This window comes from Ochotona princeps, chromosome 18 (assembly GCF_030435755.1).
Source record: "Ochotona princeps isolate mOchPri1 chromosome 18, mOchPri1.hap1, whole genome shotgun sequence".
Taxonomy (NCBI): Eukaryota; Metazoa; Chordata; class Mammalia; order Lagomorpha; family Ochotonidae; genus Ochotona; species Ochotona princeps.
Window position 1 is genome coordinate 9629087 of NC_080849.1, and position 16814 is coordinate 9645900.

The 16814-nt window shown below is 41.7% G+C and overlaps 1 protein-coding gene across 1 annotated transcript; it reads right to left on the minus strand.

The window, feature by feature from the left end:
• Positions 1-1031: 1031 nt before the first annotated feature.
• SERPINB12 (serpin family B member 12) lies at positions 1032-13317 on the minus strand. Its single transcript, XM_058676764.1, has 8 exons — positions 13150-13317; positions 12456-12636; positions 11816-11955; positions 11124-11264; positions 6029-6146; positions 3995-4137; positions 3413-3580; positions 1032-2235 (listed from the first exon to the last, which is right to left on the minus strand). Exons 1-8 carry the CDS (start codon positions 13315-13317, stop codon positions 1831-1833), a joined length of 1464 nt encoding a protein of 487 aa, XP_058532747.1. The 3' UTR covers positions 1032-1830.
• Positions 13318-16814: the final 3497 nt, after the last annotated feature.

Below are 16814 nucleotides of genomic sequence, written 5' to 3' on the forward strand. Positions count from 1 at the left end.
GTGAGCTGGATGGGAAATGGGGCCACTGGGATTAGAACCAGCGCCCATATGGGATCCCGGTGTGTTCAAGGCAAGGACTTTAACTACTATGCTATCGCGCTGGGCCCAAATTTACAGGCTTAACCAGAAATATCTAAGAATCTTATTTTTTCCCATTGTTGTAAATAGATGTTTCCCCCACATTCTTCAAATTCTAAGACCTCTCAAAGTAAATGAGGAAAGCATGACTACCAAGTAAAAGAATTAGAAAATGAGAAACACCAGACAATGCCAGGCCTATGTACAAATCTCAATGTCTTGTAGGCCTCCTCTCACTAGTTCAGTGTCTGACCATGACATTAGGTCACACATGGAATAGAATCTCAAAACATTAACTTATTTTTTGTTATATTATTTTTATTGATTACATTGCATTAAAAACATTAACTTCTAAAGGAGTCATGGACAGATTAAACTTTTGACTACCTGACCCATACAACGTGCATTCTAGAGAAAGGATTGCCTCAACTGGCCTCTTATTATCAAATATGAACTGCTGGGTATTGTGAGTTTTGACTACTAAGAAGCCTGGATGAAGGAAGAGAATGTGTCCCCTACTGAGCAAAAAGAGAAGCTGAGGGAGGGGGCCAGTCCCAGGAAAGATGAGGTTAAGCAACCCTCCCCTGAAAAGCTGCCCCCTCCTCTCCAGAGCAAGGCAGGGGCAGATGGGAGGAAGCCAAGCACAAGTTAGGGCAGGAACACTGGGGCACAACCAAGGACAAGGAAGTGACCCTGCTGCAAGTGAGACTGCCAAGTTCCCTGAGTTAAATGTCTCAGTGGTCATTCCAAGGTGTCTAGCCAAGGCACAGGCATAAACACAGACTGCCTTCCTAAGAGCAAAGAGGCTGGGTCTGAGTATCTGAATGCGGGAATGAAGTTGAGCTGCGCAGGAAGCTGCCAGCCCCTGAAGAGTTTCCAGGTGCATGTGCCCAGGTCCACAGGGCCAGGCCTTGTGGCCTCAAGAAGAGAAGCAGGTTCATGTGGCCAGAGCACAGAAAGAGGTTATTGGCAAACCCTGCTCTCATCTTGTCAGCTACTTAGGAGCAGCTACTGAGGGGAATTATCCAGAAGAGGGTGGAGGGGAGGTGGGGGAGCGCTTCAAGATGCCCCAGAGAACTCAAAATAGAAAAGTAGTCCCAATCTGTCTGAGATCAGCTTGACACATTCTGGAGTTCATGACAAATTTACAAGACAAATATTGTATCCTGCTCTGTTAAAAACAAATGGGGGTGGAAGAATTCTGAAGTACCACCAAATGTACACCCTGAGCCCTACCTCCAGACAGGGGAGAAGACCTCACAAGACAGCAGAAGGTACAGGAGGCAGAAGCAGGGCATCTTGCCCAGTGATCACCATGATTACAACTGCCCCCCAGGAGACAGTTGAGTGTCCAAAACTCATTTCAGCCAAACATCCTGATCATCTATGAGTTTGCCATCTCTAAGAAGTGATCTACTGATGCTTGCACTCAGGATTCCTGCCTAAGAAGGTAGTTGAACAAAATCAAGACCAATGTGAATTATGTTGACCTTGCAGTCTCAGGAGAGTAAATTTATGTATTTGAAAGTTTAGAGTGGTGGGAATATAGGAAGGGAACAAAGGTCCTCAGTACTATGAGATTCGGATGAAAAGTAGCTCTCGGTTGTGAGAGAGCGGGACTAGCACCCGGTTGACAACTAGAGGAAGGAGGTCAGCTTCAGAGTCAAAGCAAATGACAAGGCAAAATGCACGTGCCTGAGTGATAAGAGCACAGTGCCCACTTTCCTCCGAAGTAGAGAGGGCACATCCCTTTCAAGGAGAGCAGACCCTACCATAGAAGAGAATGCTCTGGGTTTTGTTGTGCCTGATTAAAAAGAGGAAAGGGTGATTAGCGTTAAACTCCGCCCAGGATGGCACTGACATCTCCACGCCCACAGCACCACTGCCTGCAGCTGCCTCTGTGCCAGCCTCATCCACCTCCACAAAGGCTTTGTGGACAACCTTGGACAAATACAGATTGGGGCTTGAAGAGATTCTGGTTAGATCAGCCTTTCTTTCATCAAAGATATCCGTAATGCCCAGGTCTTGGAGAAAGGAATTGAGATCATAAGTATCTTCCAGGGTGAACTGGGGAAAGGAGACAGCCACCTTCTCTTCTGACATATTTTTTGAGTTGCACCAAGCTGCTACTTTTTCGTAGGTGATATTTCTTTCAAGCTATAAAAGGAAGAAAAGTAACACTTAGGGTTAGATGTCCAGTCTGCAAAGAATGCCCCCGTTACTTCCAAGAGCCTACAGCCATTTCAAGAATCAGAGCGTCAACCTTTCAATCTAAATCTCAAAATAGTCTACTGCCATGTTAGGCCCTTCCAAGAAAATCTCTTCATAAATTACAGGATAGTTTAGCTGTGTTTGGTATTCGACAGACCAGTGTCCAAAGCCAAATCAAGCTCAGCTGATTACTTCTTTAAGCTTAGGGAATCTCACACATTCTGGAGGTGAACTTCTATTAAACAGAGATAACATAATTACGTCTTGCAAGGACAAGAACACATAATGTAGGTAATGCGCTAAATGCAATGTAGGAACATAAACTTGAATAATGACTTTAACTGATATTCTAATGGCTCTGGTGGTGTTTCTCCCCACATTTTCTCTTCTCCCATCTCTCCCTTTAACCACATGGCACCATGTAGCTGTGTTTCTCCTGTCTTCATTTAGTTCTTCCTCACAAGCCATGTATCCCAGTACCAGTATCTGTATTTCTGTCAGGGCCATGCATCCCAAAACAGGATTCAGCTAATGGGCCTGTCACTGAACTACAGCAAGGATCCCCTAGCAGGCAGGATAGGCACAAAAAGGGAAAACTCTGCCATTTGTGGTGGTTCTCAAATTTCTCAGCCTCCAGTTTCCTTGGTTCATAAATGTCCCAGGCAGCTATGGCATTGTAGAGTCCTATTACAACGTTTTTAGCTATTTTACTTTATGGCAAAATGAACACGGAATAAATAGCTCACAGAATCTAGACCTTTAGATAGTCTTCAGTCTCTGGTAGCCCAGGTGTCCTCCCTCCAGCAGTGGCTGTGTGGTCCACAGCTATTCTGCGGAGTTATGACCATGGGGTTGGGGGGCACACTCCACAGCTTTGCTGCAGAGTCATGACCATGGGGGAGGGGGGTGATGGAGGCACTCCACAGCCCTCCTGCAGAGTCATGACCATGCAGTGTACTTCACAGCTCTACTGTAGAGTCATAACCATGGGAGTGGTATGTTCCAGAGTTCTAATGCAGTCATGACCATGGGGGTGGGTAGTGGATCGCTCCACAGCTCTGCAGAGTCATGACCACGAGGTGCGTCCCACAGCCCTCCTGCCGTCATGACCACGGGGATTTACCTCGCACAGGCTCTGCAGGTTGTCTTCAGAAGAAGAAGGCAGCAGCACAAACATGCTGAGCTCCCCCTTGGTGTACTTTATCTCCAGAATCTGCATTTTCAGCTCTTCCACAAAGCCCAGTTTAAACACACCCTTCTGCTTCATCATCTTCACACTCTTCTTCTCCTTCTACAGGAGGCAAGACAGGACGTCACAGGTGGTCCCCAGACTCCAGAGTCCCCACCCCACGAGGAGAGTGGCTGTTTCAGGTGAGACGGATCTCTTGAGCCATGATCCCCACAGAGAGGCCTCCCCATCACCACTCAGCCCATCTCTTGCCAGTGTCTTCCCATAGTTTTCTCACTTCTTTAACTTCAAGACCACCTTCTTTACAGGCAACTACGTGTATCCTAAGCAGCAGAAGCCCCCAGTCCCCCAAAAAAGGCACCAATGAAAGTCAGGTACTGAGTTGTATTAATAACAAAATATTCTCAGCTGAATCTCAGAGATTTAAGTTTTAGATTGGAGTCGACATATAGCAAATAGTTCTCCAAGAAGATCACAAGTGGACTATCTAGAAAACCCTGAGATCAAATCAAGTACCTCATTTAGAACAAAGTCTGCTTCGACCGTGTGTTTATAGTCAAAACATCTATCCCATTTGGCTTTGAAGTAAACAGCATTCACCAGGACCAGCACAGTCGCATCATTGATGGTGTTCTTGCTGAAGAATTCCTTGATTTTACCTAAAGAAAAGATCCCCAAGGATATTCAGAATTTGGATTATTATTATAGCATACCTGTAGACAGATTCTTTTCATGAAGTTTACACTCCAGGTTAGAGTGTCACATCAGGATCTAGCTCACGGGGTGGCACTGTGCATGGTTGAGTCCCAATTACTTTGCTTCTTTCTTTTTTAAACATTTATTTTCATTTGGAAGACAGTTACAGGGAGAATCAGAGACAGAGAGAGATGTTCCATCCACTGGTTCACTCTCCAAATGGCTACTGTGGCTGGAGCTGGGCCTATCTGAAGCCAGCAGCCAAGAGCTTCTTCTGGGTTTTCCACATGGGTTCAGGGGCTGCAGGATCTAAGCCATCCTCCTCTGCTTTCCCGGGCCATAGGTGTGTAAGCTGGACTGGAACTGGAGCAGCCAGGACATAAATCAGCACCTGTACTGGATGCAGTACTGCAGGAGAAGCCTACACTACACCATGGCTGCAGGTCTTATTCCGTTTGTGATCCAGCATACTGCTAACATGCCTTGGGAAAGGAGATGATGGCTGAAGAACCTAGGGCCTATCACCCATATGTAAGGTTTGCCTGGAGTCCCTGTCTTCTGGCTTCAGTCTTGGCCAGAACTGGCTCTTGCATCTCTGTTTGGGATGTGAAACAGTGGATGCAGAATCAATCTCTCTCTCTCTCTCTCTCTCTCTTTCTCCCTCCTTCCTTGTTATTCTACTTTTCAAATAAATTTTTAAATCTTTTTAAAAAGAATTAACTCAAGTAAATTACACCATTCAGAGCCATGTGTAACATCAAAGTGAAGTTGAGGGAAGGTAGTGATGGGAGGGAAAATTCTCTCACCCCAACCTGGGGGAAGATTCAGTTCAGAGTATGTAACTGATGGGATCTCCTGTGGTTCTCTAAAGAACTTGTGGTTGGGATTTATCATCAGACAGCTTAGGCCATGGTTTATCTTTCTAATTATAGATCCAACCACCCGAGTATTTTGTCATCTCTTTGAGAAAATAACTTACAGTATAAATTTTCTATTTCAAGCATTCATCACAATATAGATGTTTTCTAATCAGAGTATTGTCATCTTTTAAAGTCACTCCCCATTCTTAAACTTCTCAGGCTTCCATTTGTTTATTATCTAAAGCAATACTAAAATCTTTTATGCTGGGTACATTCTTACTAAGTCACTACAGATTTACTGGAATTGTCATGTGTCTGAACCCCACGCAGAACAGTTAAAAGGTGAGTAACCACTGAGGATGAGTGCCCTGGAGGGTCAGGGCAGACAACTCCTACCTATGGCAGCCAGAAAAGTATCTTTGATGGTGGGTCTGATGACAAACCAGTTAGGACACTAGACTGTATTTAAATGTGACTGGAAAGGAATGGCCAGCTTAGGTGCCCAATAAATGTGGAGTCTGAACTTTCTTCCACTTAAAGACCTCTTTTTATTTTTGTTTTTGATTTTTTTGTTTTGTTTATTTCATTTTGCTTTTGTTTTGCTGGGAGCTGGGAGAGGATAAAAGAGGAATTTTTATTTTATTCAAACACTTTTCCATTTCTGTAGAACTCCAAGTGTTGCTCTGTCACTACCTCCACACCTGCTTTCTGTTGGAAAATGCCTCTATATCTAGTGAAATGCAGGTGAGAACATGATTGTGTTATATCCAGGTCCTCTGAGTAGCTGGAGTCTCTTTGTAATATTGGCTTTTTACATTTCAAAATCATGGGAAAGGGTTGACATCTGGCTCACATTGTGGCTGACTGGAAGGCACTTAACCCCCTACGTTATGCAGTAAAGAGTAATAATAAGTAGCAATAATAGAGTCCAAACTATCTGACTTTGTCCAAGATCAAAATGAAAATCAGCAGCAGTTGGTTTGGTCTTTCTTACCTTGACATTGAGATTCAACCCAGAAGTTAATCAGTTGTCTGGAATTCTCAGGGTCTTTCCGAAAATCAACACTTTCAATTGTTGTGTGATAAAATTGAATCACACCTTCTACATATTCCTGTTCAATTGGAATAAATGGAAAGGAGTGCAATAAATGCAAATAGTGACGCCCACAGTCAGGAGGCAGAGATTCACAAGAAGTCTAATGAGACAGGCCTGGACACTGAACACTGTGCTGCAGGTGGATCCATCCTACTCATTCACAGTCTCAATCTGCAGTAACAACGCTTCGACTGCGGCAGGAGTAATTAAGACACAGAACATTTGTTCACAAAGCAGTTTACAGTCCCAGGAACAAGTACCTTTCCCCACTGACACCCTTCCATTTGAACAATCTATTTGTGAAGACATCACAAGATAAACATGAAGGAACTCAAGGAACTGACTGAAAGCATTTCTGTTTACAAACTAAAACCCACTTACTGCTTATAGACTTACTAGCTAGATGATATACAAAATGTTTCAGAAATAAATAGGATGAATGTTATACAACCTTTTTAAATGTAATTAATGTCATAAAATCATGTGTTTAAAATTGATCAAATGGCAAATACATTCAATACATTTGTTCAATGTGTTCTACCAGGATTATTAAATAAGTAATGCATTACGTAAGTGTCATTGATTTATACACCTCTAATAGGTGAATGGTCTGATACATGATTTTATATCTCAAAAAATGTGGGATTTGGGAGCCAGCACAGTGGCATACCAGGCCAATTCTCCACCTGCAGCACCAACATTCCATAAGGGCACTAGTTTTTGCTCCATATGCTTCACTTATGATGCAGTTCCTTGTTGATGCCTTGGGAGAGCAGCAGAAGAGGGCTCAAGTCCCTGGACCCCTGAACGCACATGGGAGATGCAGAAGCTCCAGGCTCCTGGCTTCAGACTGGCTCAGCTTTGACCATGGATAGAAAAGCCAATGGAAGAGTGAGCCAATGGGTAGAAAATCTTTCTTTCTTTCTGTGTCTTTAATTCTTTCTGTAAATATGCCTTCCAAATTAAAAAAAAACAATTTTTATGTATGGAGTTTCTTAACATTTAAAGTTGTATTTTCTAGCAACAGAACACAACTATTTCAGTTAGAAGAATGTTGTCTCCCTCCAGTTCTCACAAAATATGTCCCATATGTACCAGTGGTCACATTCTTCATGTTTATGGTTTAGCAGGTGGCTACTTCTGGTGACTAAATAACAACTAGAAGAGAATGAAGATGGCAGAATAGGGTAAGGACAGGTTTAAACAGATGGAAAAATATTAGCCAGTGTGAAGGAGAGAGGGCACATTCTGAGAAACACGAGAGGACAGAATGACAGCAGAGGGACACCTAGAGACTGACAGAAACAGGAAAGCAGCAGACACAACGGTGTAGTGTTGCAGTGGCAGCCGGAACTCCACCAGCAACAAGGTGAGAAGGGATGTTCACTGGGAGCTCAGGCAGTGAACCCAGACAAAGAATTGCCATCCTGCTAGTCTGTTTGATTTGACCAGGAGCAAAGATAGAGTGACAGGTCCCAGATGGGTGGTGTGGAAACAGGGTAGATTTCACAGCCCAGTCTGCCCCTGTACCTGAATCAGGTGCCATTTTGTTTAAGCAGGCAGTGCTACAAGAATCAGGTGTCATTTTGTTTAAGGCTATGTGGCAGTACTACACATGCAGTGAGCTGGCAGTGAATTCATTTCTGGCTCAGTGAACTGCAGCAACTTGGCATCCTACAGGTTCCACCCAAAATAGGTCTGAGTAGCTGTCAGACCTGACAGCCAACAGATCAAAAACTCTAGTAGTAGCACATCAGGTGCCATTTTGTACAGTGTGGAATGACTTTAAGACTGCAGGGATAACAGTGAGTTGTGCATGCACTGAGCTGGGAGCAAACTCACTGAGCTCAGTGCATTGCACTGGTCTCACAGGGAAAATAATATTGACTTTGTTATAGTGCAGGGCAAAATAGGTCTGTGTAGCCCTCAGATTTAACAGCCAACAGATTCAGGCAAGATAAGCACCACCAAAACCTAGTTATATATGACACCTGGGACCGGCTCTAACCAGAAGTGGGAGAAAGTTTGTACAGACAACAGTGCAGCCTCAGCATGATAACACAGGAGGTAGAGAGTGGTGAGCCAGGAGCTGAGGCTACAGAGACCATGGTGGAAGTCTAACATTAGAACAGAGACCCGGAACTTGCTGGAGGGAGTGGCACAAGTGACTGTAAACAAAGAACCATGTACCAACTGCAATAAGTAAAATCAAACTGTAGACCTGTGGGTGACAGAGCTTAAAAACCTGTCCCAAGGAGAAGAATCTGATAACTAAAAGTAGAATGACCAAGACTAAAAGAAGAGACAGAGGCACAATTAATATTACTGAAGACTCCTCTGCAAAGGAGCAAAATCCCTTCCCTATAGAAATGTATCATAAAATGATAACAATAATAATAATAAAAGTTTAAAAAGAAGAAGAAGAACTAGAGCCCAAGTTGAGACATATCTCACCCTAAACACAAAACTGTTTAGGCTCAGTGACCAGACCTGCTTCTTGGGCTTCCAACATGGTCTACTTCTACTACAGCACCTTTTTGAAGAGCAAAGTGTACACAATTTCACTGGGGCATGGTGGCCTGTATATGGCACAGAAGATATTTTTAGAGGAGGGCTCTGAATAAGCCAACAGACAGAGGAGCTAGAAAATGCTTCATTTTGACAGAAAAAGATTGGCCATGAGCTAATGCCATTACCAATCCATTTGTGCTTCAAAGCTATTGCTAACATGACCTCTTTTCTACTCACTCAGTTCCAGACAATGGATCATGTAACTGCTCACACTGAAAATTGGAAGACAAGGACAAAAGTTTGTGACAGCAAGATGTACGTCCTGGCCCAAAACATTCTTCATGGAACTGGAAACAATGATCCAAAGGTTCATCTGGAAGCACAAAAAACCACGGATAGCTAGAACTATCCTGAAGAACAGGAAGTTAGCAGGGGGAATCACAGTTCCGGACCTCTGGACATACTATAGGGCAGTGGTTATCAAAACAGCGTGGTACTGGCACAAAGATAGAGAGGAAGATCAATGGAGCAGAATAGAAACACCAGAAGGAAACCCACACAGATACAGCCAAATAATCTTTGACAAAAAGACAAACGACAACCCAGGCAAATGGGAAGGTCTGTTCAATAAATGCTGTTGGGACAACTGGTTGATAGCCTGCAGAAACAAAAAAATAGATCCACATCTCTCACCATACACTAAGATCAGATCTAAATGGATAACAGATCTAAACCTACATCCAGAAACCTTCAAACTTTTGGAAGAAAATGTTGGAAACACACTGCAACACTTAGGGGTAGGCCCTCACTTCCTAAAAAAGACTCCAGATGCAGTAGAAATCAAGACCAAAATAAACAATTGGGACCTCATCAAACTAAGAAGCTTCTGTACAGCTAGAGAAACAATCAACAAAGTAAAAAGGCAACCCACAGAATGGGAGAAGATCTTCGCACACGACATAGGTGATAGAGGGCTAATATCCAGAATATACAAAGAGCTACAAAACAACCAAAATGTCAAAACAAGCAACCCACTCAAGAAATGGGCACGGGAAATGGGCAGACACTTCACAAAGGAACAAACCCAAATGGCAAATAAACATATGAAAAAATGCTCAAGTTCCCTGGCAATAAGGGAAATCCAAATTAAAACATCAATGAGGTACCACCTAACGCCAGTAAGACTGGCCCACATGAATAAAAGCACCAACGACACTTGTTGGCGAGGTTGCGGGGAAAAGGGAACCCTACTCCACTGCTGGTGGGGCTGCAGGCTGGTACAGCCTCTATGGAAATCAGTATGGAGAATATTCAAACAACTCAAATTCAACATACCGTATGATCCAGCAATAGCACTCCTAGGAATATATCCAGAACACTTGTTCTATGAGAAACCAACATGCACTCCTATGTTCATAGCAGCACAATCAGTAATTGCAAAAACATGGAAACAACCAAAATGCCCATCAACAGAGGATTGGATAAGAAAGCTATGGTTCATCTACTCCATGGAATACTACTCAGCTATTAAAAAAAACAAAATGCAGTTCTTTGTGGCCAAATGGGCCAAACTGGAAACCATAATGCTAAGGGAAATGAGCCAATCCCAAAAGGTTAAATACCACATGTTTGCCTTAATTTAAGATGATACGATGTTATGTATAACATGTTATGTTTTGAATGTTATATGTTGTGTATAAACTAAAATTGAAGTATAGGTGAGGTGGTCACAGAAGGTGGCTGGGAACCCGCATTTACTTTTAACATATTGGTTACTCATTACTATGTCAATTAATTCCATAATGATGTAAATTTTTGCTGATGGTATGTTGGAGCTTTCAATTGACTGGGATGATACTCTGCTGGCTCTGTCATCAGACCAGAGAGGGTATACCTAAGAAGCCGTTGAACTTGACGGGACAATAAGATGCTGGACTCTATGTTTGGTATACGCTTGCAATGGGGAAATCTCAACTGAACTTGAGCTGTGGTTATGCAACAAGGTGGAGGAATCCACCATGGTGGGAGGGTTTGGGGAGGAGTGGGAGAACCCAAGTATCTATGTAACTGTGTCACATAATACAATGTAACTACTGAAGTTAAATAATAAATAATTTAAAAAAAAACAACATAATGTAATTAGTGAATAAATTTAATAAAAAAAGAGAAAAAACATTAGATAGAAAATGGAGATAAACAGAAGGGGATAGAGTTACAAGTGTCACTATGCTTCTAAATGTGGAGTATGTGAATGTGCTTCTAATTGTGTAATACATTATTTTTATTCACTACATAAATAAATAAAGCTAATAAATTTTAACTAAAAAAGAAAAATATGTACGTCCTGAAAAACCACCAGTCCACAGTACACATCCTTTCAGAAAGATCTGTGTACAAGCAGCAGGTGAGTACTCTAGCCACTCATTTGTCTTTAAGTAGCATGCTACACAATAGCTATAACCATCTGCTATGCACAACTCACCCGACTGATTGGGAATTCCTGCTCTCCGTAAAGCCTGTTGGCTATACTTATGGTGTAATCAGGTTTGATTCTGTCTAATCTGGAGAGAAGTTTCCCAAAGTAGCAGCTCAGCAGTTCATTCTCTTCTTTGGATGACTCAGTCTAAAAAAAGAACACACAAAATGTGATTTTAAGCATGAAGAAGAACACTCTTCTCTCCACCCCTCTTTCTGCAGTAGGAATAATCAGGAGAAAATCTCTGTTCCTCCTTCTGGCATGAAACAGCCAACAAAAATCTGGCACGTCCGTACAGGTTTCAGCGCAAAGCAGAATATCCACAAACGGGGAAGAAGAAAGCAAGAACTTCCCTGCTGACACTTTGTGCTCACTGCCCTTAACCTTCAACCGTGCTCTATCCTGGCAACCCACGACCTATAGAAGCAGGTGAGTAATGGAGACTAGAATCCAATTTTTTTTATCATGAGTAGAGGATATTACATCCTACTTATTAGAAACTTCACTCACAGTCCAAGTTCTATAAGAAACACAACCAAAAGGGAATGGCAGAGCCTCTGAGGACACAGCTGATGTTGGCAGCCAGGACCTAATAATGTTTCTGGAGAAGCAACAACAGCCAAACACATCTCAGCCAGAAGGAGCGATTTCTCCGTCAGAGGAGCTGGAGTTAGGGCAGCGCTCAAATGCAGACTCACCGCTCCTGTCACTCCCTTCTGCCCTTCTGAGGCACTGTCAGCCGGCACTCTTTCTCTGCTTTTCCTACAGGGAATGGGCTCTTTGTCCTCTTCCTGGGAAATTTCATTGAAGTGTAGCACCTGCGTGACATTGACAGAGTCTTTGAGACAAAATGAACAGTATGACATCAAATAGATGCAGAAACATTGCAGTGTGACAGTGAGTGATTACATAGACAAACAAAACACCAACAGTAGTTTAAAGCAAAGGGGGGCTCCTGTTCTTGGATTGTGAGGGGAAGGGATGGGAACTGACTGCATGCAGTACCACATTGCTACACGCAGAGATGAAGAGCCAAGCGAACAGCACAGCAAAGGGCTCTAAAAGCTGCACCTAGGCCAGAGCCTTTTAAAAATGACCAGTTAGCATTGACTGTAAATATTAAGTATTTGCAAATATGGAAGATAATATTATAAAAAAACAGAGATTGTTAAAGCACCTCACTAAAATTTTGTATTGACTGAATGTTGCTATGATGTTTTAAATGCATTTTAAAATAAAATTTAATTTAAAAACTAATCTTACCTGTTTTTTTTTATTTTTAATGTGACTATTAGCAATGACTTAGTAACATTTGTGTTTGGATTGGGCATCACTGGCCTAGAGTATTAAATCCAACAAGGCACAGCAGGTGAACCGGCCAGAGTTTGCAGGCAGGAGGCAAGCGGTGCGTGCTGCACTGCACAGCATCCTGCTGTGAGCAGGTGACCCCAGTGCCTGAAGAAGGAACATCCAAAGCCAGGACTGGAAGATAGACACTGTACTCCGCAGCTAACCTTTGCTAATGGAATAGAAAAATAAAAACACTTTAAAGAGCTGAATAAGCAGAATCATCACAAATACATTCTGCCTTAATCTACTCCTCCATACTCAGGGTGAGCACCCTAATTCACACCTAATCCTTCTGCAGCCACCACGTACAGTCCTGGGGTTAGAAAATATTTCTATTGAGCAAATGGAATGAATGAGGGAAAACACATGCACATATTTGAAAATCGCTAATAACATTGATATCACCAGCTACAGAGGGGAAGAATGACAAACACGCAGATATAGAATAAGAGGAGATGAAGAAGAAAAGCTGTCAGCTGTCAGACAGCTTAGAAAAAGGTTCCATTGACCTTGAAGAATGAGAGGATTGAAAAATAAAACAAGATTTTAGAATACAGCTGACTCACAGGCACACATGCTCCAGGCCAGCCCAGGGTACAGTGAGCACCTCAGCACGCCCAAGTGAGATGAGCATCCGCCCTGAACATGAACTCGGGGTGCAGAACCCCACATGGATACACACCTCATCAATCTGACGGCCACTGTCGCCTCTAGCCCCCAGGCGGACCATGCCAAGGGCAGCAGAGAGGCTCAGAGGACAGAAAAAGATATTCTTGCGACAATCATCTCGGCTGATCTCTTGAAAAATGTCAAAGCAAAATTTGGTGTTTGCCGCAACAAGAGAGTCCATTGTGAAACTAGCGACAGCTTAAAACTGAAAGAGAGATAGATGGAAAAATTGAAGCAAAATATGTAAACAAATCTTATTTTAATTATCCACAATACAGTTATCTAATACGCTATTTAAAAGAAAGATCATTATCATATCTAAGCATACATATTGAAGTCAGTATTGAAACAGAGAGAGGTTTGCTTTAATTGAATGGGGTGAATTAGTTTGTTAGAACTGCCATAGCAAATTAGAGCAAGCGAAGCAGCTTAAACAAAAAGAATTTGTTCATCCACAATTCTGGAGGTCAGCTGCAAGCTGGCACCCCCAGACTCCCAGGAGTTCACCACACACGGGCATGCTGGCACAAATGGCCACCTGAATGAACTATATTCTACACATAAAATGTGGAACATGGACATAATGCTGAGTAAAAGAAGTCATACATTAAAATTTTTCACACCATGATATTATTCCATTTACATAAAGCTTCAAATCTGGCAAAATTACTCTAATGTGTTAGAAATCAGGAGTGCTACTGTTCTTGTGGAGTGGACCATTGGCCAGCAACAGGTAGGAATGACGGTGGGTTAGGAAATTGGCTCTCCCCCCCGAAAAGCACCGCAATGTGTAGTGCTTGCGAATTTGCCTCATGAAAGTAACCACGTGATGACCAACTTCAAACCATTAATAAGCCATCACTATTACAGAACTGGGAAAAGATAAAATCTTCCCTCTGTGCTGGTAGAAGACAGTTTCAGGAGGTCAGTAGGTCCTGTTTCTTGACCTGGCATTGCTACACATTAAGCTTCCACCCCTTATGCCTGTGTGTGTGAGTGTGTGTGTGTGTGTGTGTACGTGTACGCACATATGCTTGCATATAGATTAAGTCATATGTGAGCAGACTATAAAAACTTGATGGGAGGTGAAATTACATAAAAGCTTCAGTTCATATGTGTTTTATTACACACATTTTCTGTGAAATATTTGTGTAGATACTGTGTATGTAAAATTAACATGTGTACATATGTATATATAAGTATCAAGTTTAATTCTAACTGGACTACTAAACATAAGAGCTAATCTTAAGACATTGCAAGTTTGTTCATGTTCAACATCAAGAAATGAGAAAACTCAGTGGAGGATAACCCAAGTGCTTGGACACCTGAGTCAATGTGGGAGACCCAGCTGATGAAGTTCCTGGCCCCTAACTTCAGCCAAGCCCAGCTCTGGCCACTCAGCCGTCTGGGCCGTGAACTAGCAGAGGGAATATTCCCACAGTGTGGGGGTCGCTCTCTTTTTGTCTCTTTCCCCTCCTCTCTTTCTCTCCCTCTCACCCTGTGAAATCAAAATAATAAGCAAGTAATTAAGTCTCATTAATAATCTATACAAAGAAAGAAAATCAGAAATTGGAAATATTGTTTCTTCCACTGAAATTCGGCTCCAGAAGCCAGGCAGTCACCTCGCCCAGCACTGGCTTGAGATACTTTGCACCTGCACTGGGAAGTGTCCTCCACACTAAGTCACTATTCAGCTGAGTTTAAAGGTTACTACTAATGCAGCTTCCTCTTAATAAGCAGTAACCTGAAATACTTGTATGTAATTTACTTCTGCCATCATTATTTTCAAATAGACTTGCAATAACCTTGAAAAATCAGTGAAGCCCCAGAAATCCATTCCACTTAAAGAACTACACTGCTTCCACCTGCAGTAACTTTATAATCATAGCTAGCCTCTCGTTGGAGTCTATGATGTACCCGTCATTTCACAAATCCTGTTAAGTTAGGAATTATCTTCATTTTACATCTAATCAGTGGTTCAACTTGTGTGCAAGGTAGTCAGTTCCCTCTGATTCCAAGGCCATCCTCTCTCCTGCACCACACTTACCTTCTGAAGCAGGTGACACTCCTAGCCTGGCCTTGCGGGCCCCACCACACAGATGTACAGTAGGAAGGAGCCTCCAGCAAGTGCACATCTTGTTCACATCTCCTGCCCAAGGCCAGGGCATATAGAGAGGTGCCCCCAGAGTGGAAGATTCACCTCAAGACTACCTTGAATCTCCACTCTGCCTTGGTACCTCAGTTTGTTCTCCCAAGATGGCCATTGGCTATCTGCATTGACCATTTGCTCAGAAATTGTTTTCAAATTGCATTAAAATCTATCAAAACATGCCATTGATATAGACTGCAAACAACCTTAAACCAAATTGACATTGACTTACAAATATCATACTTTGCATTTCCAATATCACTCCTACTAGCCATAGCTATAGAGGAAACTGAAAATGAGAGATTGGTATTCAAAAAAGAGGAAACATTTTATATCTCTACAAATGTTATTGTGTTTTGCCTATAACTCTTTCCAAGTAACAAATTCACTGTTTAATCCCTAATAAATTAAAGAATTTAGTTGTCAAATTAATTAGCAAATTAATTGTTCAGATGTCAGAATAATAGCAAGAAATTATTTGACTCTCACAATATTGGCAATCCAATTGCTTCTTCTTTCCCATGTTCTTTCGGGTCCTACAATCTGTATGTCTGTGTGTGTGCATGTGTGTGTGTCTCCATTATTTTCTCAGTTCACATGCTTCTCCACCCTGATGCACTAATGTCTTCATGATATCCTGTCATTGATGTTTTAACTTTAAAAAGAAATCTTTTTTTATCTCTCAGAAATTAGTTTTCCAAATTTTCATTTCATTCTGAAAATTTACATTTGTTTCCCAATTATAAATAATCCTACAAATGAACATCTTCATAATATAACTTTTTATGTTCTTTCAAACCAATTCCTCAGGCTATCATCTTCAGCATAAGGTTTCTAAGTAAAAATCAAAGATGTGCAAGTTTCACACTGTCAGCCAAAGCTGTGAGACAGCCGCATTGCCTCATCGTCTTCAAATAATACCATGCCACTCTTGACAATTTAATAAATCAAAAGCAATCTCTTCTACATTTTATTAACACTTGCTAGGATTTGAACATTTTCCATGTGTTCTTTTCTGTGTGTTGAGAATTTATAAATATTTACTAATTATTGTGAATTCCTTATATCACAAACTTTATGTGTTCCAACACAGAACCAGCCTTGACTGATTTTCTACCATACTGGAAATACATCACTTTTTTAAAATTTAAATTACACAAATGTTATAACTAACCAAAATATTCCAAATGAAGTGTTTTTTATTCATATCATAGGAGGGAAAATGCATACTCCAAAATTACTTCACGCCTTATGATTTCTATAATTTCCTACTAATAACCCAGGAATAGAATTCCAGCTTCACATAGGTGGCTGTTATTCTCCCAGAATGTTCAAACTAAGTTATACAGACTAAAAATCAAGACACAATCAAGTGTTTTCCAACTTATGACACAACAGACTTCTAAGCTCAGATTGTTTAAAATACAGATATTATAGATATCATGCCATTTTGTATTTCAGAATGCTTTTTTAATAAATAAGATATATGTCTACAGACGTGGTGATGGAACTTCCTTTACCAAGTATGT